The 24,199-nt window shown below is 35.9% G+C and overlaps 1 protein-coding gene across 13 annotated transcripts in view; it reads right to left on the minus strand.

Annotated features, from left to right (window-relative positions):
- The window catches only part of CCDC91 (coiled-coil domain containing 91), a 449,582-nt gene that overhangs the window by 97,624 nt on the left and 327,759 nt on the right, over positions 1-24,199 (minus strand). For 12 of the 13 annotated variants that reach the window (XM_023555097.2, XM_003405370.4, XM_023555080.2 and 9 more), the window contains 3 exons: positions 16,014-16,106; positions 15,850-15,918; positions 7,102-7,278 (listed from right to left, as the gene is read on the minus strand). In XM_023555097.2, coding sequence (XP_023410865.1) covers positions 7,102-7,278; positions 15,850-15,918; positions 16,014-16,106 — 339 coding nt within the window. The remainder of the gene's footprint in view (positions 1-7,101; positions 7,279-15,849; positions 15,919-16,013; positions 16,107-24,199) is intronic. The other variant, XM_023555102.2, reaches the window with a different exon arrangement.

Raw genomic sequence — 24,199 nt, forward strand, 5'->3', positions numbered from 1 at the left:
CACTTATCTGAGAAGCTAGGATGAATGCAATTAAGTATTATCAAGTGTCTTCCTGAAAATGTTCTCTTCAAGAATATTTATTGTATATTGTCTCTTAAATGCCTATTTTTCTTGCAGGTGACAATCTTTTATTGTTTTTTAATTTTTAATAGTTTATTTTTTGATGTTGAGAATATACGCAGCTTGTTGTTGTTGTTGTTGTTAGGTGCCGTAGAGTTGGTTCCAACTCATAGCGACCCTATGCACAACAGAACAAAACACTGCCTGGTCCTGTGCCATCCTTACAAATCGTTGTTACGCCTGAGCTCATTGTTGCAGCCACTGTGTCAATCCACCTCATTGAGGGTCTTCCTCTTTTCTGCTGACCCTGTACTCTGCCAAGCATGATGTCCTTCTCCAGGGACTGATCCCTCCTGACAACATGTCCAAAGTATGTAACACACAGTCTCGCCATCCTTTCTTCTAAGGAGCATTCCGGTTGTACTTCTTCTAAGACAGATTTGTTTGTTTTTTTGGCAGTCCGTGGTATATTCAATATTCTTCGCCAACACCACAATTCAAAGGCATCAACTCTTCTTTGGTCTTCCTTATTCATTGTCCAGCTTTCACATGCATATGATGCAATTAAAAATACCACAGCTTGGGTCAGGCTCACCTTAGTCTTCAGGGTGACATCTTTGCTCTTCAACACTTTGAAGAGGTCCTTTGCAGCAGATTTACCCAATGCAATGCATCTTTTGATTTCTTGACTGCTGCTTCCATGGCTGTTGATTGTAGATCCAAGGAAAATGAAATCCTTGACAACTTCGATCTTTTCTCCATTTATCATGATGTTGCTCACTGGTCCAGTTGTGAGGATTTTTGTTTTCTTTATGTTGAGGTGCAATCCATACTGAAGGCTGTGGTCTTTCATCTTCATTAGTAAGTGCTTCGAGCCCTCTTTACTTTCAGCAAGCAAAGTTGTGTCATCCGCATAACGCAGGTTGTTAATGAGTCTTCCTCCAATCTTGGTGCCCCGTTCTTCTTCATATAGTCCAGCTTCTCGGATTATTTGTTCAGCATACAGATTAAATAGGTATGGTGAAAGAATACAACCCTGACACACACCTTTCCTGACTTGAAACCATGCAGTATCCCCCTGTTCTGTCCGAACGACTGCCTCTTGATCTATGTAAAGGTTCCTCATGAGCACAATTAAGTGTTCTGGAATTCCTATTCTTCGCAGTGTTATCCATAGTTCGTTATGATCCACACAGTTGAATGCCTTTACGTAATCAATAAAACACAGGTAAACATCCTTCTGGTATTCTCTGCTTTCAGCCAGGATCCATCTGACATCAGCAATGATATCCCCGGTTCCACGTCCTCTTCTGAAATCGGCCTCAATTTCTGGCAGTTCCCTGTCGATGTACTGCTGCAGCCGTTTTTGAATGATCTTCAGCAGAATTTTGCTTGCCAGTGATACTAACGATATTGTTTGATAATTTACACATTCTGTTGGATCACCTTTCTTGGGAATAGGCATAAATATGGATCTCTTCCAATCAGTTGGCCAGCAAGCTGTCTTCCATATTTCTTGAACAGACGAGTGAGCACCTCCAGTGCTGCATCTGTTTGTTGAAACATTTCAATTGATATTCCATCAATTCCTGGAGCCTTGTTTTTCACCAATGCCTTCAGAGCAGCTTGGATTTCTTTCTTCAGTGCCTTCGGTTCCTGATCATATGCCACCTCTTGAAATGGTTGAATATCGACTAATTCTTTTTGGTATAATGACTCTGTGTATTCCTTCCATCTTCTTTTGATGCTTCCTGCATCATTTAATATTTTCCCCATGGACTCCTTCACTATTGCAACTCGAGGCTTGAATTTTTTCTTCAGTTCTTTCAGCTTGAGAAACGCTGAGCATGTTCTCCCCTTTTGATTTTCCATCTCCAGCTCTTTGCACATGTCATTATAATACTTCATTTTGTCTTCTCGAGGCCCTTTGAAATCTTCTGTTCAGTTCTTTTACTTCATCAATTCTTCCTTTTCCTTTAGCTGCTCAATGCTCAAGAGCAAGTTTCAGAGTCTCCTCTGATATCCATCTTGGTCTTTTCTTTCTTTCCTGTCTTTTCAGTGACCTCTTGCTTTCTTCATGGATGATGTCCTTGATGTCATTCCACAACTCGTCTGGTCTGCGGTCACTAGTGTTATAATGCGTCAAATCTATTCTTGAGATGGTCTCTAAATTCAGGTGGGATATACTCAAGGTTGTATTTTGGCTCTCGTGGACTTGCTCTGATTTTCTTCAGTTTCAGCTTGAACTTGCATATGAGCAATTGATGGTCTGTTCCACAGTCGGCCCCTGGCCTTGTTCTGACTGATGATACTGAGCTTTTGCATCATCTCTTTCCACAGATGTAGTCAATTTGATTTCTGTGTGTTCCATCTGGCGAGGTCCATGTGTGTGGTCACTGTTTATGTTGGTGAAAGAAGGTATTTGCAATGAAGAAGTCGTTGATCTTGCAAAATTCTATCATTCGATCTCCAGCATTGCTTCTATCACCAAGGCCATATTTTCCAACCACTGATCCTTCTCCTTTGTTTCCAACTTTTGCATTCCAAACGCTAGTAATTATCAATGCATCTTGATTGCATGTTCAATCAATTTCAGACTGCAGCAGCTGATAAAAATCTTCTATTTCTTCATCTTTGGCTCTAGTGGTTGGTGCGTTTATTTGAATAATAGTCGTATTAACTGGTCTTCCTTGTAGGAGTATGGATATTATCCTATCACTGACAGCACTGCACTTTAGGATAGATCTTGAAACGTTCTTTTTGATAATGAATGCAACACCATTCCTCTTCGAGTTGTCATTCCCGGCATAGTAGACTATATGATTGTCCGATTCAAAATGGCCAATACCAGTCCATTTTAGCTCACTAATGCCTAGGATATCGATGTTTATGTGTTCATTTTTGACGATTTCCAATTTTCCTAGATTCATACTTCGATACGCAGCTTAACATACACCAATTCAAGAATTTCTACAGGCAAAATTCAGTGTCACTGATTATATTTCTCCAAGTTGTGCAAACACTCTCATCCTCCTTTTCGGAATTGTTCCTACCCCATTATCATAAACTCACTGCTCCTAAGGTTCCTATCTAATCTTTTCCAGTCACTGTTGTCAATCTGATCCCATGTAGATAGTTCTTAAAAGAACAAAATGCTCAAGGCAGACATTATTTGCCGTTAAGCTTCACTACTGTTTGCTTTTAAGAAGGCTTCAGGGGATATTTTTGGTTTAAGGTTTAAAGCTTATCTCAGGACAGTGGTTTCAGGGATTCATCCAGTCTCCAAGGTTCCAGAAAATCTGGATTCCATGAGAATTTGAACATGTGTTTGCATTTTTTCTCCTTTTGATTAGGATTCTTCTATAGGATCGTTGATTTAAGCGTTCATTAGTGGTAGCCGAACACCATCCAGTTCTTCTGGTCTTACGACAAAGTAGACTACTGTTCAGAAAGGCAATTAGCCACACATTCCATTTCCCCCGCCTATTCCTGACTCTCCTTCTTTCTCTGTTGCTCCAGGTGAATAGAGAGCAATTATTGTACCTTGGATGGTCACTTGCAAGCTTTTAAGACCCCAGACACTAAGCAATGAACTAGGAGGTAGAACAGAGGCACTGAACGTTATCAGGCAACTTAACTAGGATGGCCCATGAAACCGTGACCCTAAACCTCCAAATCAGGAAACCAAATCCTATGAGGTGTCTGGTTATACATAAGCAGCCCCAAAAAGTGCTTGTTTTTGTTGTTGATGTTGTAAATATATCTATCATACAGCTTTTATTATTTTACATTTAGCATAATATTTATTTTTCTGAGTGATTTTAATCAGAGGTTTTATTAATTTGCATTTTTCCTTGAGAATTTAGAAAAATATTATTACTCCTTGTAGGCATATTGTTTTCTAAATTATTCAAATTATTTCTTTTAGTTTATTACAGCATATTTATCTCAGAAAAATCAAAAAAGTCATAATGTTACCATTTACAGGCATATTGTTAGTTTCATTTTACTGTACTGAAATTGGACTGAGAGTTACACCTGGTTTTCAGTAAAAGGCAAAAAATAAAACTACAATAATAAGAAAAACAGAGACAAATGAAGGCCAACAAAGAGACAAATGAAGGCCATCAAAAACTTACAACGATACTAACATGAATCACATTGCATCTGGTGATAGTTTATGTGACAGATACCAAAAAAATCAGCATGTAAAATTTTGCGCAACCGACAGATACTGGTTGCGTAAAACTTTACATGCTGATTGGAAATTTACTGGTAGTCTATTTATTATGAGAAAGCCAAAGCAACATGGAAAGATATGTAAACTCTAAACTAACCTATTTTATAATATAATCCACCTTCTTTTAATCTACTTATTTTCAAACGCAGTAAAAAAGAGTGTTACTCAAACTGGAGTCCAATGACCACTGGTATTCCAGAACATTCTCTCAAGATATAAAACATTTTCGCTATTGTGTTTGTATCAGGTGATCCCCCAAAATGTCAGTGATAAAATGTTAATGCAGTGTTCCCCAAACTTGGGGGTTGATGTGAATTTTCTTACTACGAAAGGTGTTCTTCTGCAAAAAAACAGTATATAAACCAAACCTAAAAACATACATAGTGTGGTTTATTTTGTAGTAAACATATACTTTTATGAAAATAAATCTACCACGTGAACCCCTGACCTACTTATTTATCTACCATAATATTAAGTATAATATTATCCCACATAGATACTACATCAGATAAAAACTCATCAACATTAAGCCTGATGATCATTTTCTCTAAGTCGAGGAAAAAGAAATAAGTGGTTTTCTAAAGATAAGAGATTCATAAAATCTTGTGCTCCAAACTTAGTATTTTTTCCTTTTGAATACTATCAGCAAAAAGCCTTCAATCAAAGAATGAAATAAGGTGAATTCGACTAAATTTTACATAGTGATATGCCCACATACCTTGACCATATTTTAGTCATTGGCAGAGCCAACACTTGAAGACATAATAGCTGCATACATTCTAGAAGTGATAAAACAAATCTAGCTATAGATTCATTAAGCCCACTGAACTCCAAGCAGTGGAAATATAAACCTATAAAACTATTGAAAAAGACAGGCAAAGAGAAAAGTTTAAACACACACACAGAAAACGAAAGATCATTTTCAAAGGGGTAGCAGAGAAACTGAAATCTGATTCTATAATAGCAGTAATGGAAGAGAGAAGACAGTGGGAGGATATCTTAAATACTAAAAGAATATAATGGGCAAGCTAGAATTCTATACCCAGCAAAAAATGTCCTACTGAAAATGAAGGTAAAATAAAGTCATTTTCAAACAAACAAAACCTATAATAGTTTTCAATTAGCACAAGAGTTGGTAAAGTACAGGCCACAGGTCTCTTTCAATAAATATATTGTAATACAGCCACATCCCTTCACTGCATATTTTTTATGGCTACTTTCACATTACAATAACAGAACTAGGTAGTTGTTACGGAGATAGTATGGCCTGCAAGCTAAATTATGTATGATGTAGGAGTTTACAGAAAATATTTGCTGATCCCTGCATTAGCAAAATGACATAAAGAGAATGCACTTCAGACTGGGGCAAAATGATCCCAGATGGCCGTTCAGAGATGCAGTAAAAAACGAAGAAAAAAAAGTTATTGTATAATAAATATAAATAAGAATACACTGTATAATTAGTGTAAGGTTTTAAACTATGCAGAATTAGAATTCACAACAATAGTAGCACAAAATTATGGAGAAAGTAAATTGAGTAGAAGAATTCTGATCCTTACATGATCAAGAAGGAAGAAAAAAATATTGATTACCATTACTTTGATAAGCGGGGGGCACATCCTGCAATTTCTAGAGTAATCACAGAAAGAAAAGAATTATAGTATATAACTTCTGAACTACAAGAAAAAACTATTTGGAACATTGAATTTTTTAGAGATTCATCAAGATTAGTTATTGAGCCTATAAGAAACTCTTCTAGATTGTTTGTCCTCAAAGGTTAGTCATTTTAGCAGCATTTATCACTGCATGGTTGAACAACAAACTATAATACATGTGAAAGAAAAACTTTAATGAGTATTTTTTTTGCTTCTTAAGGGAAGATTTATTCAAGTACTGCATTGTACAAATAAAGAAAAGACTAAACCCAAGTAAAACAGAACCTTGCAAATTCAATTACTGATAATTAAATTGAAGTAGAATTTTGAATTGTGATAAGTTATGAAAAGTTATTTTATCTGTAGGCCATACTTGGTGGTCCATATACATCCCTTAAAATACCATAGCCATTATTTATGATGTACTATATTAATTTTTTTTATATTAACAAAATAACAAAAATGTGTGTATTAATTATTACTAAAAACTAAAGTTTTAGACATACAAATCAGACTTGGAAATTAGATTAAATTAATCATAAAATTAATAATATAGTGTATATTATCTTATATTGATTGTGTTATGTATACGTGTGCTTGTGACAAGGAAAAAACAAGTATGATAAACACAGCCTTCATGTTGTTGTCATGATTAAACCAGGGCTTCAAACCGGTTTGTTCAAGTTCGAGCCCCTGCTGAGAATTTATATTTCTAACAAGTTCCCTTCTAAGAATTTGCGTTTCTAACAAGTTCAGGAAGTTATACATAAGAATCACCTAGGAATCTTATTAAAATGTAGATTCTCACTCACTATATCTAGGGGTGAAAATGCAAATTCTCAGCAGGGAACTTGTTAGAGATGCAAATTCTCAGCAGGGGTTCAGACTGGGACTGAATTGTTCAAAGCCTGGATTAAACATAAATTTTGATTCTCAATTCTGACAAATAGAGTAAAAGGCAAAAATTATAAGTTACCAAGTTTTCAATATCAGAGCAATGAAAGCACATTAAATACATTAGAAATTATTAGAAAAAAAGGGTAAATAGTGATATGTCCTCTAATGTGTGTTTCAGTAAGATAAAATAATAGTAAGGATACTTGAAAAAGAAAAGGAAGTATTTCCAAAGAGTTACTTTTAACTAACCTGACTTATCTTTCTTTGTTCTTGTATAGCCTTTTGAATTTCCTGAGATACTTTCTCTTGGTCTTTTGCATGTTCAGTCTTCCATAATTTCCTTTCTTCGGCATGGGCTTTTTCCAGATGTTTTCTTTCTTCTTCTATAGCTTTTAAAACTGCATCCTGCATTGCTTCTTTCTCAAGCTTTAAAATAAATAATGACCAATTCAAAAAAAAAAAAAAGAGTGACTTAGCAATATTTCCTTAAATAAGACAGACTTAAGTAAACATCAAAGACATAAGCTTTGATTCTATGGGGTTTGTTTCTGACACTGCTGTTTTTAATACATATTTAATAACTGCTATAAAATCAAATCTATTTTTGATTTTTACACAAATAGTACTGTCAATTTTCATGGCATTTCTAAACTTCAAGAAAACCAAGCCCTAGCTAACAGTAGTCAATTTCAAACTGGTCTTGGGATTCCTTTATACTCTTAAAAATTATTTAGTATTGCAAACAGCTTTTATGTAGGATATGTATTTTAACATTTATCATATTAGCATTCAAACCAAGAAATACTTAAAACATTTTTAATTAATTCATTTAAAATTAATAATATTAAATGTATTATACATATTTTATGAAAAATATGTATTTTTTCAAAATAAAAAAAATGGCATTGTTTTACATGCTCATAAACCACTTTAATATGTGACTTTATAGCAGACAACTAGATTCTTATCTCTGCCTTCTGTATTACTGTAATCATTTGCTTTTTGGTTGAAGTGAGTTAGAATCTACCCCACGGCAACTGGGTATAAAGAAACCTATTAGAAAAGGGAGGAATGAGGAGTCTGGCCCCTAAAAACCCACATGTGATTTTCCAGGCCTGACCATAGGCAATTACAAAGGCTTTACCTGGCAGGCCTCAGGCAGAAAGTTGCCCTCCCCAAGCCGACCTGGTGCCTAGCTAATAAGCCGCTGTCTCTGAAGGGTGTTGTAGCCAAGGGCTCACTCACCTACCCCTGCCCGTGCCCTAGCCATGCTCTTTTGAATATCTGTATCCCTAGCCCAGCCCCTCATTATAGAGGCCTCTTTATCAGTGAGGCCTTCCACAGGCATCTCTGTTGAAGCTTCCTTTCAGGAAAGGGGAAAGGACCTTAATGATGTTTCTCTACTGTGACACAGTACTCAGTACTTCCCACAACTAGCTCTTCCCCTTGCCCTGCTCTTCAGGTCCTGGGGTCCATAAAACCGTAGCGGCCTTTTGTTTGAGGATCCTTTGGCAGGATGATAGTTCCCACATCTGCAATGATCCACCCGACTCTAGCCTGGACAACCTAAAGACTGTTCCTGGGGAAATATGGGAGAAGGAAAGACAGCACATCTTCTTCAGGTTTCTCTTGTTTATACTACTGTAGTAAGTGATTAAAAGCTTGACTGTTCCTTTCATTTTGGCTCACTGTCTTAATCAACTTAGGCACCTGGCAGCTCAGCTCAGTTCTCTCACTCAGCTCTCCTGACAAGAATCATTTAATAGCCTGTTTAGATAATTGTAGATATTCCTTGATTCCACACCAAAACTGAGAGCAATTAGAATGCAGACTGGGACATCTGGAGGACCAGAGAATCAACACCAACATAGCTGTAAAAAAATCAGATAAAAGAATTAAAAAAAATGAAGAAACCCTAAGAATCATATGGGACTCTATCAAGAAGGATAACCTGCGGGTGATTGGAGTCCCAGAACAGGGAGGGGGGACAGAAAACACAGAGAAAATAGTTGAAGAACTCCTGACACAAAACTTCCCTGACATCATGAAAGACGAAAGGATATCTATCCAAGATGCTCATCGAACCCCATTTAAGATTGATCCAAAAAGAAAAACACCAAGACATATTATCATCAAACTCACCAAAACCAAAGATAAACAGAAAATTTTAAAAGCAGCCAGGGAGAAAAGAAAGGTTTCCTTCAAGGGAGAATCAATACGAATAAGTTCAGACTACTCAGCAGAAACCATGCAGGCAAGAAGGGAATGGGACGACATATACAGAACACTGAAGGAGAAAAACTGCCAGCCAAGGATCATATATCCAGCAAAACTCTCTCTGAAATATGAAGGCGAAATTAAGATATTTACAGACAAACACAAGTTTAGAGAATTTGCAAAAACCAAACCAAAGCTACAAGAAATACTAAAGGATATTGTTTGGTCAGAGAACCAATAATATCAGGTATCAGCACAACACAAGGTCACAAAACAGAACGTCCTGATATCAACTCAAATAGGGAAATCACAAAAACAAACAAATTAAGATTAATGAAAAAAAAAATACACATAACAGGGAATCATGGAAGTCAATAGGTAAAAGATCACAATAATCAAAAAGAGGGACTAAATACAGGTGGCATAGACCTGCCACATGGAGAGTGATACAAGGCGATATAGAACACTACAAGTTAGGTTTTTACTTAGAAAAATAGGGGTAAATAATAAGGTAACCACAAAAAGCTGTAACAACTCTATAACTCAAGATAAAAGCCAAGAAAAACGTAACGACTCAACTAACATAAAGTTAAACACTACGAAAATGAGGATCTCACAATTTACTAAGAAAAACGCCTCAGCACAAAAAAGTGTGTGGAAAAATGAAATTGTCAACAACACACATAAAAAGGCATCAAAATGACAGCACTAAAAACTTATTTATCTATAATTACGCTGAATGTAAATGGACTAAATGCACCAATAAAGAGACAGAGAGTCACGGACTGGATAAAGAAACACGATCCGTCTATATGCTGCCTACAAGAGACACACCTTAGACTTAGAGACACAAACAAACTAAAACTCAAAGGATGGAAAAAAATATATCAAGCAAACAATAAGCAAAAAAGAAGAGGAGTAGCAATATTGATTTCTGACAAAATAGACTTTAGACTGAAATCCACCACAAAGGATAAAGAAGGACACTATATAATGATAAAAGGGACAATTGATCAGGAAGACATTACCATATTAAATATTTATGCACCCAATGACAGGGCTGCAAGATACATAAATCAAATTTTAACAGAATTGAAAAGTGAGATAGATACCTCCACAATTAGAGTAGGAGACTTCAACACACCACTTTCGGAGAAGGACAGGACATCCAGTAAGAAGCTCAATAGAGACACGGAAGATCTAATTACAACAATCAACCAACCTGACCTCATTGACTTATACAGAACTGTCCACCCAACTGCTGCAAAATATACTTTTTTTTCTAGCGCACATGGAACATTCTCTACAATAGACCACATATTAGGTCATAAAACAAACCTTTGCAGACTCCAAAACATCGAAATATTACAAAGCATCTTCTCAGACCACAAGGCAATAAAACTAGAGATCAATAACAGAAAAACTAGGGAAAAGAAATCAAATACTTGGAAACTGAACAACACCCTCCTGAAAAAAGACTGGGTTATAGAAGACATCAAGGAGGGAATAAGGAAATTCATAGAAAGCAATGAGAATGAAAATACTTCCTATCAAAACCTCTGGGACACAGCAAAAGCAATGCTCAGAGGTCAATTCATATCGATAAATGCACACATAGAAAAAAGAAGAAAGAGCCAAAATCAGAGAACTGTCCCTACAACTTGAACAAATAGAAAGTGAGCAACAAAAGAATCCATCAGGCACCAGAAGAAAACAAATAATAAAAATTAGAGCTGAACTAAATGAATTAAAAGAACAGAAAAACAATTGAAAGAATTAACAAAGCCAAAAGCTGGTTCTTTTAAAAAATTAACAAAATTGACAAACCATTGGCTAGACTGACTAAAGAAATACAGGAAAGGAAACAAATAACCCGAATAAGAAACGAGAAGGACCACATCACAACAGAACCAAATGAAATTAAAAGAATCATTTCAGATTATTATGAAAAATTGTACTCTAACAAATTTGAAAACCTAGAAGAAATGGATGAATTCCTGGAAAAACACTACCTACCTAAACTAACACATTCAGAAGTAGAACAACTAAATAGACCCATAACAAAAAAAGAGATTGAAACGGTAATCAAAAAACTCCCAACAAAAAAAAGCCCTGGCCCGGACGGCTTCACTGCAGAGTTCTACCAAACTTTCAGAGAAGAGTTAACACCACTACTTCTGAAGGTATTCCAAAGCATAGAAAATGACGGAATACTACCCAACTCATTCTATGAAGCCACCATCTCTCTGATACCAAAACCAGGTAAAGACATTACAAAAAAAGAAAATTATAGACCTATATCCCTCATGAACATAGATGCAAAAATCCTCAACAAAATTCTAGCCAATAGAATCCAACAACACATCAAAAAAATAATTCACCATGATCAAGTGGGATTTATACCAGGTATGCAAGGCTGGTTTAATAGCAGAAAAACCATTAATGTAATACATCACATAAATAAAACAAAAAGACAAAAACCACATGATCTTATCAATTGATGCAGAAAAGGCATTTGACAAAGTCCAACACCCATTTATGATAAAAACTCTTACCAAAATAGGAATTGAAGGAAAATTCCTCAACATAATAAAGGGCATCTATGCAAAGCCAACAGCCAATATCACTCTAAATGGAGAGAACCTGAAAGCATTTCCCTTGAGAACGGGAACCAGACTAGGATGCCCTCTATCACTGCTCTTATTCAACATCGTGCTGGAAGTCCTAGCCAGGGCAATTAGGCTAGACAAAGAAATAAAAGGTATCCGGATTGGCAAGGAGGAAGTAAAGTTATCTCTATTTGCAGATGACATGATTATATACACAGAAAACCCTAAGGAATCCTCCAGAAACCTACTGAAACTAATAGAAGAGTTTGGCAGAGTCTCAGGTTATAAAATAAACATACAAAAATCACTTGGATTCCTCTACATCAACAAAAAGAACACTGAAGAGGAAATCACCAAATCAATACCATTCACAGTAGCCCCCAAGAAGATAAGATACTTAGGAATAAATCTTACCAAGGATGTAAAAGACCTATACAAAGAAAACTACAAAGCTCTACTACAAGAAATTCAAAAGGACATACTTAAGTGGAAAAACATACCTTGCTCATGGATAGGAAGACTTAACATAGTAAAAATGTCTATTCTACCAAAAGCCATCTATACATTTAATGCACTTCCAATCCAAATTCCAATGTCATATTTTAAGGGGATAGAGAAACAAATCACCAATTTCATATGGAAGGGAAAGAAGCCTCGGATAAGCAAAGCATTACTGAAAAAGAAGAAGAAAGTGGGAGGCCTCACTCTACCTGATTTCAGAACCTATTATACAGCCACAGTAGTCAAAACAGCCTGGTACCGGTACAACAACAGGCACATAGACCAATGGAACAGAATTGAGAACCCAGACATAGATCCATCCACGTATGAGCAGCTGATATTTGACAAAGGACCAGTGTCAATTAATTGGGGAAAAGACAGCCTTTTTAACAAATGGTGCTGGCATAACTGGATATCCATTTGCAAAAAAATGAAACAGGACCCATACCTTACACCATGCACAAAAACTAACTCCAAGTGGATCAAAGACCTAAACATAAAGACTAAAACGATAAACATCATGGAAGAAAAAATTGGGACAAACCTAGGAGCCCTAATACAAGGCATAAACAGAATACAAAACATTACCAAAAATGATGAAGAGAAACCCGATAACTGGGAGCTCCTAAAAATCAAACACCTATGCTCATCTAAAGACTTCACCAAAAGAGTAAAAAGACCACCTACAGACTGGGAAAGAATTTTCAGCTATGACATCTCCGACCAGCATCTGATCTCTAAAATCTACATGATTCTGTCAAAACTCAACCACAAAAAGACAAACAACCCAATCAAAAAGTGGGCAAAGGATATGAACACACATTTCACTAAAGAAGATATTCAGGCAGCCAACAGATACATGAGAAAATGCTCTCGATCATTAGCCATTAGAGAAATGCAAATTAAAACTACGATGAGATTCCATCTCACTCCAACAAGGCTGGCATTAATCCAAAAAACACAAAATAATAAATGTTGGAGAGGCTGCGGAGAGATTGGAACTCTTATACACTGCTGGTGGGAATGTAAAATGGTACAACCACTTTGGAAATCTATCTGGCGTTATCTTAAACAGTTAGAAATAGAACTACCATACAACCCAGAAATCCCACTCCTCGGGATATACCCTAGAGATACAAGAGCCTTCACACAAACAGATATATGCACACCCATGTTTATTGCAGCTCTGTTTACAATAGCAAAAAGATGGAAGCAACCAAGATTTCCATCAACGGATGAATGGGTAAATAAATTGTGGTATATTCACACAATGGAATACTACACATCGATAAAGAACAGTGACGAATCTGTGAAACATTTCATAACATGGAGGAACCTGGAAGGCATTATGCTGAGCGAAATTAGTCAGAGGCAAAAGGACAAATATTGTATAAGACCACTATTACAAGATCTTGAGAAATAGTAAACCTGAGAAGAAGACATACTTTTGTGGTTACGAGGGGGGGAGGGAGGGAGGGAGGGAGGGAGAGGGTTTTTTATTGATTAATCAGTAGATAAGAACTGCTTTAGGTGAAGGGAAAGACAACACTCAATACATGGAAGGTCAGCTCAATTGGACTGGACCAAAAGCAAAGAAGTTTCCGGGATAAAATGAATGCTTCAAAGGTCAGCGAAGCAAGGGCGGGGGTCTGGGGAACATGGTTTGCGGGGACTTGTAAGTCAATTGGCAAAATAATTCTATTATGAAATCATTCTGCATCCCACTTTGAAATGTGGCGTCTGGGGTCTTAAATGCTAACAAGCGGCCATCTAAGATGCAGCAATTGGTCTCAACCCACCTGGAGCAAAGGAAAATGAAGAACACCAAGGCCACACGACAACTAAGAGCCCAAGAGACAGAAAGGGCCACATGAACCAGAGACCTACATCATCCTGAGACCAGAAGAACTAGTTGGTGCCCGGCCACAACAGATGACTGCCCTGACAGGGAGCACAGCAGAGGACCCCTGAGGGAGCAGGAGATCAGTGGGATACAGACCCCATATTCTCATAAAAAGACCAAACTTAATGGTCTGACTGAGACTAGAGGAATCCCGGCGGCCATGGTCCCCAGACCTTCTGTTGGCACAGGACAGGAACCATCCCCGAAGATAACTCATCAGACATGAAAGGGACTGGTCAGCGGGTGGGAGAGAGACGCTGATGAAGAGTGAGCTAATTATATCAGGTGGACACTTGAGATTCTGTTGGCAACTCTTGTCTGGAGGGGGGATAGAGAGAGAGGGAAGCCGGCAAAATTGTCACGAAAGGAGAGACTGAAAGGGCTGACTCAAGAGGGGGAGAGCAAGTGGGAGTAGGGAGTGAGATGTATGTAAACTTATATGTGACAGACTGATTGGATTTGTAAACGTTCACTTGAAGCTTAATAAAAGTTAATAAAAAAAAAAAATGAAAAAAAAAACAAGCAGTAGTTTCTTACAATTACAATGTAGAAAATGAAATCACAGCAATGAGGTATTTAGGTTATAATACTTCCTGATTTAACATACTTTTATTTAAAAAAAATTGATCCACCAAGTTACCTATCTCCTCCAGATGTTGATACATTTACCGTAACAACAATAAAAAACACATTCATTAATATCATCATCAGTTTCACTGGAAAAGTCTTTAAGTACTGGAAAGACTTCTGATGCATTCTATTAATTCTTTCCCTGCCTCTAGGCTTTGTTGTCTCTAATTTCCCAAAAATGAATGTTAGTTATCATTATGTCACACACACACCCAGTGCCATCGAGTTGATTCTGACTCATAGCGACCCTATAGGACAGAGTAGTACTGCCCCATAGAGTTTCCAAGGAGCGCCAGGGAGGCGTGAACTGCCGACCCTTTGTTAGCAGCCATAGCACTTAACCACTACGCCACCAGGGTTTCCATTATGTCACACCTATGCTCAATTATGCTCAAAAATTTCAGTTTGTCTCCCTTACCTAGAGAATAAAATCCAATCTCACAATTCAGAATGCTAGCCAGCTTCAAGCTCATTTCAAAAGTAATTTATTGCTTAAAAACTTCTACGATATGAACATAAAACCTACACATGCATAATAATTTAATACATCCCTCCTTGCCTTATTGGCATATATGTAATATTTTTCCTACCTGGATGTAAATTTCTTAAGAAAAAGGAAAAATTCCAAATCATATATGAACTCCTAACTCTGGTATAGTGATTGGCACATATAAGACCATCAGTATTTGTTTACTAAATTTTAAATCCACAACACAAAAGCTAGTGCTATATATTTATTTGTTGGTACGTGTATACCTAGTATCTATGAATACACTACTTAGAGAGATGCTTTTTAAGTTGGCTTTAAAAAAATCACATTATCTTGATGAATGTAAATATACAGACACACATTTTCTTGACAATAATCTATCATTAAGTAGTGGACATTAGTGTGTCTCAACATACATATTTTAATAAGTAATTCATAATCTATATTGTAACCATTTCATTACCATCATAATCTGGTACCGTGAATTTAATAAGAATATGAATAGTTTTCTAAATGTAAGAGAAAGAATAAGAAAAAGAAAAAAACAAACCTAATTTTTCTGGAATGAAACTTCACACTAAAAAAAGCTGAACTTAGCTTTTAATACCACTACTTACAAAGAAGCCCATTATTACACATGGAAATACCTTTGCAGCAGATACTAATGCCTCTTTATTTCGTTGCCTTTCTTCCTCCAAACATTTTTCTAATATTTCCTGTAAATGATAAGACAGGTGGGTAGAAACTAAATGTATCAAGTGAGGTAAAAGAAGATATTCTTTCCACATTCTAAGCACGCTTAAAATATTACCTTCTGTTCTTGAGACTGCTCAATCAAAGCTTCCTTTATTTTTTCTTTTAACAGTTCCTTCTCTGTATCTAGTATTTCAAGGAGTCTCTGATGCTACAAAGAAAGATAAGTGAATTATGATTATGACTCTGATACAGATAACCTAACAACAAGGAGTACAGCTGGTGGAATTCAAATGCCTGGAAGTACTAAGCAGTGATTAGAGAAAACAATGGGAAGTTCGCTAAAATGAAGGCTTAGGAGTTAAAAAACACTGAATTCATCTTTCTTCTACCAGCCAAGACACATTTTTAGCCCCCAGACTCAACAAAGTATACGATATAAAACCTAACCAAACAATAACTACTCCAAATTGGAAAACGAATCAGAAAATGATGTCTTTTCTCAAAATTAAATTTAGAAAAAAACTACTCACTAAAATGATTATTAGCTTGCAGAAACTGAAGCAATCAGATGGTAACTGAAAAAAAACCCTGAAAACTATCATACTAGATTATTTTGTGTTTCTAGGAAAGTGATATTGAAGAATGGAAGATTTTTTAGTTATTGTTCTTATGCCAAGATTTTACCAGTTTCTAAAAATGAAACTATAAAAGCAGTCAAAGGAATATGGTAATGATAAGTAACATGAAAGGGTACAGAGTTCATGGATTTATTTTTATTTCAATATGCTAATGAAAAAGTACACAGAACCATCAGCCAATTATCATGGACTAGGTACTCAGAATTTGAATAGAGTTTTCTAAGAAAATACAAGTTTTTTAGCCCCAATATCCCCAATATAGATGAGCTTGGTACTTTTTTGGTACATATTAAGTCTCATGTGGAAACAAACTCCAAAAGAAAATATATGTTGTACTCACACAGATTTCTCAATCAGTTAACTAAAAGCAAATGAGTTATTTTCTCAGATATAGAATGCTTTTTATATACAAGTCTCCTTTAAATAGGAACTTATTCTGATACCCAATATTTTAAAATAGATCTATGTCTTTCAGAGTTGTTCTAATTTAAAACATATTTTAGGCAGACAGTCTACACTGACAGTAAGTGACCAAACAGTTCATGTCTAGTTAAAATAATCTATTATTCCTGTTTTAAATTATAATATTACTTTTTATCTATGTTTTTCAAGAATAAGAAAAATCACATGAAAGATGTGGTTTTTCCTTAAAAACAAATCCAAACTGTGATACAAATCATGAAATGATTATGAGAAGTTATTGGTACCATATGAATTTGTGAAAGGCAGCTGACTAACAAATAAGTATACTTACCACATGATGTATAATAACTGGGATCTCAATTTTGCATTCTATTTAAATAATATTTAAGTATAATAGATGCATGTATCATTTCATAGGATCAGAAATAATACCTAATCCTATTTAAAATACTCACACTGGGAAATACGCAAAGACATATACCATGAAAACAGTTGGACTTAAAAATCATAAATGTAATTCTCATATGAGACTGAAATATTCTATTTAGGCTTGGGGGGTAGTTAAACATAACAAACATAGAACTAATTAAAATTTCTGGAATTAAGGTACACATTAAAATTTTCAATGAGTCATTAATAATTTTGAAACTAGTTCTCCTTAAAAGAACTATTACGTTAATAAGTCAGACTAATGGAAACATTAATTAATCATAAGAAGGCCAAGTTTCTCCAGAGGTTCGATGAGAACTAAAGTCAAAAACGGAACATTTTCTCAAATGACCATTCAATGTTTAGAAAATTCATTCTTGAATGTCATTTCTTAATTTTGACAGTGAGGTAAAATAGGAGACTATTATTGAGCTTGTATTTGCACAAATAAACATGAAATCACTGAAAGAAGAATCCTACTTACAATATATGTTAAATAAAATCATTGATCTACTTAAAAGAAAATACAGTTAGGTTACTGGTTTTTCTCTTACAGATAATATAGATAATAATAGTTGGCTTTTTTTTTTTTTTTTTTGAGCACTTTTAAAGTGTCATGGCTCCATATTAATCCCACACAACAAACTGCTGAAGCAGGCACTATTCTTCCTCATTTTCAGATGAATAATCAGAGATTGCGGGAGTATAGGGTCGCTATGAGTCGGAACTGACTTGATGGCAATGATTTTTCTTTTTTAAGTAACTTGCCAGGTCTCTGATGAATCACTTCAGCAATAGTCATATCAATATACTCATTTTCAGAAGTAGTAATTACCTAATAACTAAAAACATCTCCAGCGTTACCTAGTTATTACCTAGTAATTGTTGTTGTTGTTAGGTACCATCAAGTTGGTTCTAACTTGGTGACCCTATAATAGGTACAACAAAACGAAACACTGCCCAGTCCTGCACCATCCTCATAACAGTTGCTGTGTTTGAGCCCACTGGTACAGCCGCTGCATCAACCATCTCACAGGGTCTTCTTCCTCTTTTTCATGACTCTCTACTCTACCAAGCATGATGATGTCCTTCTCCAGGGACTGGTCCCTCCTGATGATATGTCCAAAGTACGTAAGATAAAGTAGTAATTAGAAGGTAGATAACACAAACACTTTGTCAGGTAAGTTTCATTTTCATCTAGCTTTAGTAGAATTTGACTAATCTCTGCTCCTAATTCTTTTCTTTTCAGATTAATACTAATATAATTTGCTGAAAAAATATCATTTGAATTTAGACGAGATGATTCAGAAAGATGCTAAAAAAAAGTTTAGGTCTTAAAATTAAGCACAGTTCCTTTATAAAGTGAATAATCCACAGTGGTTAATCAAGAATCACATAAAGTTCAGTAAAACATACTTTTTTTTTTGTAAAAGTGGCATATACTCATTGTAAAAAATGTAAAGAAGTAAAAATTACCAGTCCCGTTATACAAAGAAAATCACTGATAGCATTTAGAAAACTTCATCGTTTGTATCTATGCTTTCTGCCTTTCCTCTCTGTGTATGTAAACATATAGATTTATATAAACATTTTATAAAATGAGTTTATAAGTACTGTTCCAATTTGTTTTTTCAGAACACTTAATTATGTTCATGAGGAACCTGTACATAGACCAAGAGGCAGTCGTTCGAACAGAACAAGGGGATATTGTGTGGTTTAATATCAGAAAAGCTGCGCATCAGGGCTGTATCCTTTTATCATACTTATTCAATCTGTATGCTGAGCAAATAATGTGAGAAACTGGACTATATGAAAAAGAATGCGACATGCCATCAGGATTGGAGGAAGACTCATTGACAACCTGTGACATGCAGATGACACAACCTTTCCTGATGAAAGCGAAGATGACTTGGAGCACTTATTGATGAAGATCAAAGACTACAGCCTTCAATATGGATTACAACTCAACATAAAGAAAATAAAAAATCCTCACAACTGGACCAATAAGCAACATCACGATAAATGAGAAAAAACTTGTCAAGGATTTCATTGCACTTGGATCCACAATCAACACCCATGGAAGCAGCAGTTAAGAAATCAAATGATATACTGCATTGGGCAAATCTGCTGCAAAAAGACCTACAAAGTGTTAAAAACGCAAAGGTGTCATTTTGTGGACTAAGATATGCCTGACCCAGGCCATGATATTTTCAGTCACCTCATATTCACGCAAAAACTGGACAATGAATAAGAAAGACTGAAGAAGAGCTGATGTCTTTGAATTATGGTGTTGGCAAAGAATATTTAATATACCATGGACTGACTGCCAGAAGAACAAACAAATTTGTCAGGGAAGTAATACAGCTTGAATGCTTCTTAGAGCAAGGATGGAGAGACTTCATCTCACATAGTGGACATGTTATCAGGAGGGACCAGTCCCTGGAGAAGGACATCATGCTTGGTAAAGTAGAGGATGAGTGAAAAAGAGGAAGACCCTTAACGAGATGGACTGGCACAGTGGTTTCAACAATGGGCTCAAACATAACGACTGTGAAGATGGCGCAGGACCAGGCAGTGTTTCATTCTGTTGTACACAGGGTTGCTCTCAGTCGGAAATGACTTGACAGCACCTAACAACACAACAATTTGCTTTTTGAGCTCAAAAGTAGAGTGTTGCTCTCTTCCTATGTAAATATAACCCTACACTATTATTTTTCTTTTGTTAAATTCATTATTTATTTTGTTGTTTTTATCACTCCTATTTATAGACATTTGTTTTTTCCAATTTTTCCCTTTAAAAAAATCTTGAACTTTATGCATACATTTTTTGTGAACTTGTACAATTACAGCCTTATGAGAAATTCCTAGGGATAGTATGAACAGGATGGGGATTGTACATGTCTTAAATTTTGATGCATACTCTCAAACTGTACTCCAGAAGGAGAACAGATCACATCAGTATTAACAACAGCAGGACAATGGACAGGTCGACTGTCCCAGAGAACAGAATCAAGGGCTGCCAGATCAGCTAACCAAGGAAATTGTTCCATTCTCAGGAAAGAAATCTTTGCTGTTCTTGCCTAGTGATATGCTATTTGCTACAGAACAATCACTGCCGTGTACTTCACCATTCTCCCCTTATACAAATGGAATTTTTGTTGCAGTTATTCTGTTTCTTCTCTTTATGAATTAATCAATTATATTTTTTGAGGGGTGGGAGTTCTACTACTTCTACATTCTATTTCTTCAAAGTTCCTTTTTATTTGTTTGCTTGAGTCAGTAATTTTATCTTTTGAGATGTCAATCCAATGTTTGGTAATCTTTTACTGTCTATTCATATTTAAACTTCAGGTATAAAAATTTAAATTGGAAATTCTGTGTATGTGGATGGGCTTCACACTGGGCACAAAATGTAACGCATTCACTTTTTCATGGTAGTGGTGGTAGTGGTGGGATTCCTGAACATCGGTTTTATAAGTATTTTCTCTTGGGCCAGTCTTTTTGCCTAAAAAAAAAAAAAAAAATCCCCAATCTCCTAACTGGTGCCATAACCCAAACATCCAGCATTCTAAGAGTGAGGTAGGGTGAGAGGACTGGAGAGCTCACTGTTCAGTAATGGACTAGTTTAAATCTCCTTGCTTTCAGTTCCTTACCTTATTCCAGCCCTTGAGGAGTTTAGAGATTCTCTGGTTCGATTTCTCATCTGTTCTGTTAGGGTGTAAAAGTTGTTTCCTAGCTAAGAATGGTCTACAAGGTGTCTGGAAACTTAACTGCACATCACCTGGTCTGTTAACTATTCCTTCGGTTTTCAGAGCTATACAGGACATCCAAGAAGTCCTGGTGATGCAATGGTTAAGCACTCGGCTGCTAATCGAACGGTCAGCGGTTCAAACCTAAGAGTCACTCCACCTCCACCAAAGGCCTGGTGATCTGCTCCCATAAAGATTATAGCCTAGAAAACCCCATGTGGAAGTTCTACTCTGCCACTTGGGGTCACTATGAGTCGGAGTCAACTTGATGGCATGTTAACACCAAAGGACTGCCACCACCAGGGGTTCTCTGTTGTGCTTCCTATCAGGGCAGTCATCGGTTGTGGCCGGGCACCATCTAGTTCTTCTGGTCTCAGGATGACATGAGAATCTAGTTCATGTGGCCTTTTCTGTCTCTTGGGCTCATAATTATCTTCTTGAGGGCTACTGTGAATGATATTGATTTGGTGATTTCCTCTTCGATGTTCTTTTTGTTGATGTAGAGGAATCCAAGTGATTTTTGTATGTTTATCTTATAACCTGAAACTCTGCCGAACTCTTCTATTAGTTTCGGTAGTTTTCCGGAGGATTCCTTAGGGTTTTCTGTGTATAAGATCATGTCATCTGCAAATAGAGATAATTTTACTTCTTCCTTGCCAATCCGGATGCCATTTATTTCTTTGTCTAGCCTACTTGCTCTGGCTAGGACCTCTAGCATAATGTTGAATAAGAGCAGTGATAAAGGGCATCCTTGTCTGCTTCCTGTTCTCAAGGGAAATGATATCAGGCTCTCTCCATTGAGAATGATGTTGGCTGTTGTCTTGTATAGGTGCCCTTTATTATGTTGAGGAATTGTCCTTCAATTCCTATTTTGTTGAAAGTTTTTATCATGAATGGGTGTTGGGCTTTGTCAAATGCCTTTTCTGCATCAATTGATAAGATCATGTGGTTTTTGTCTTTTGTTTTATTTATATGGTGGATTACATTAATGGTTTTTCTAATGTTGAACCAACCTTGCATACCTGGTATAAATCCCACTTCAAATCACTAATTTTTAATGAAGAAACAACTTAAGCAAGTTAGACCTTCCTAAACTTCCACTGATTTCTGTTTGCTTTGTTTTTCTTTTTTTAATGTAAGTAAAGTTAATAATGCCAACCTCACAGTGTTGTGAGAAATCAATAATGTATATAATGTGGCTGGTATTTAAAAATGTTAACTAGACTTCCCGCTGGACAGTTGATAAAATGATGAAGTTTGCTTAACAAAAAGAATTTTATTTATAAGTAAAATATTAGTTGTCACTCAAAACTGAAGAGCTCAGAAGCAATAACAATATATATTTTCAATAATAAAGGCTAGAAAAATAATTTTTCAAAGTATCTCACCAAAATATAAAGTGATAACCTTTATAACCCAAGCCATTTTAATGGATATTATTAAACAGTAGATCTTAAGATGAGAGTTTTAATCCTGTTGCGAAGTACTTAAATCTCAGGGCAAGATCAAAGAGTAAAAGCAGCAATTCCAGACATTTTCTTTTGAGACTTTTCAATTCTTATCTTTCACCAATACAAACTAGGATTCCAATGTACTTTCGATCTCAGCATGCTTACTTACTTTCGTATCTTTAGGCTTGAGAACCAATGATCTCTCATTGTAAAATCTGACCTGTGACCACTGTAAGGCTTTATTGGCAAGTTACCCAACCTTCCTGAATAATAATAGTACCCGCTTTAATAAGGACCCCTGGTGGTGCAATGTTTAAAGCACTTGGCTGCTAAGCAAAAGATCAGTGGTTCAACCCTAGCAGCTGCTCCCGTAAAGATTACATACACCCTAGAAAACCTTGTGGGGCAGTTCTACCATGTCCTATAGGACCACTATGAGTTGGAATCAACTCAAGGGCACACGACAGCAACACTTTAATACACTGTTATAATAATTAAATAATACTCAAATGTCAACTAAATTAATTCCCATTTGGTATTAGTGCCTAAAATAAAAAAAAAAATAGTACCTGCTAATTATAAGCATGCAATAAATGTTAAATTCGTTTTAAAAGATCAAGACGAAGTGATAAAAGACAAGAATAACATTTTTTTTTCTTTAGCGTGTTAAACAAAAACAAAAAACCCAGTGCCGTCTAGTCGATTCCTTAATGTGTTAGTAGGTCAAAATCTCTAAAGCAGAAAAGGTATCACTTGGCTACTATATGGAAGAGAAAAGAGAAAAAAAAAAAGTTGGTGGCAGGATAGTCTTTGGTATAATGCTCTTCTAGCTTTTTGGTCAATTGCTAATCTTTCTATCCTCCCACAGAATCTTTAAGGAATCTTCAAATGGCAGAGGAAGTAACTCCAGGGAACTCAAGTCGGTACAATTCTCCAGATACCATATCTCTCTTTTAGTTAGCTGACTAAAAGAGTTTTATTTTCTGAATAGTTTTCATGAGTATTACACCCATCACAACTGGATTATGACTTGTTCAATAGAAGCTAAATTTTTGAATTACTATAGCTACCTCTCTAAAACAAATTTGTGTTTAAATTTCTGACAGAAATTTTTCCTAAACGAATGCCATTCTTCCCTGCCTTAAATAGGCTTTATGACATACAATTTACTTATTTATTTTTTTCTTGATGGGTAGACTTCTAACACAAAGAGTTCTTTAGCAAGGTAATTCCTTCAGGGGCTCATTTAAGTAACTCCATTGAATTATCATTCATTTTGTTAAATAACCCTACAGAAATAAGGCTATTTTGTCGCTAGTGCCCTGTAGCCATTGATATTACTACCATTCCTTTTTCACTGAAGGGCTCTGGGCTACTTGGACTAAGGTGAACAAAGAACAGTATCCAAACTATTTGCACACTATTGTTACCACACAAAATGTAAAGAAATTGAGAGTAAGTCTTTAGCAAGTTCTAAATAAGTTTGTTTTAGAATAATTTTTTATGCCTTCCAAATATAACAATAAAACATTGGGAGTTGTACTCTGTATTTATTTCCCATTTCATTTTTATACTAATTTTTATTCTATTGTACACAAGTAGAAGCTCCTG

This window comes from Loxodonta africana, chromosome 4 (assembly GCF_030014295.1).
Source record: "Loxodonta africana isolate mLoxAfr1 chromosome 4, mLoxAfr1.hap2, whole genome shotgun sequence".
Lineage (NCBI taxonomy): Eukaryota > Metazoa > Chordata > Mammalia > Proboscidea > Elephantidae > Loxodonta > Loxodonta africana.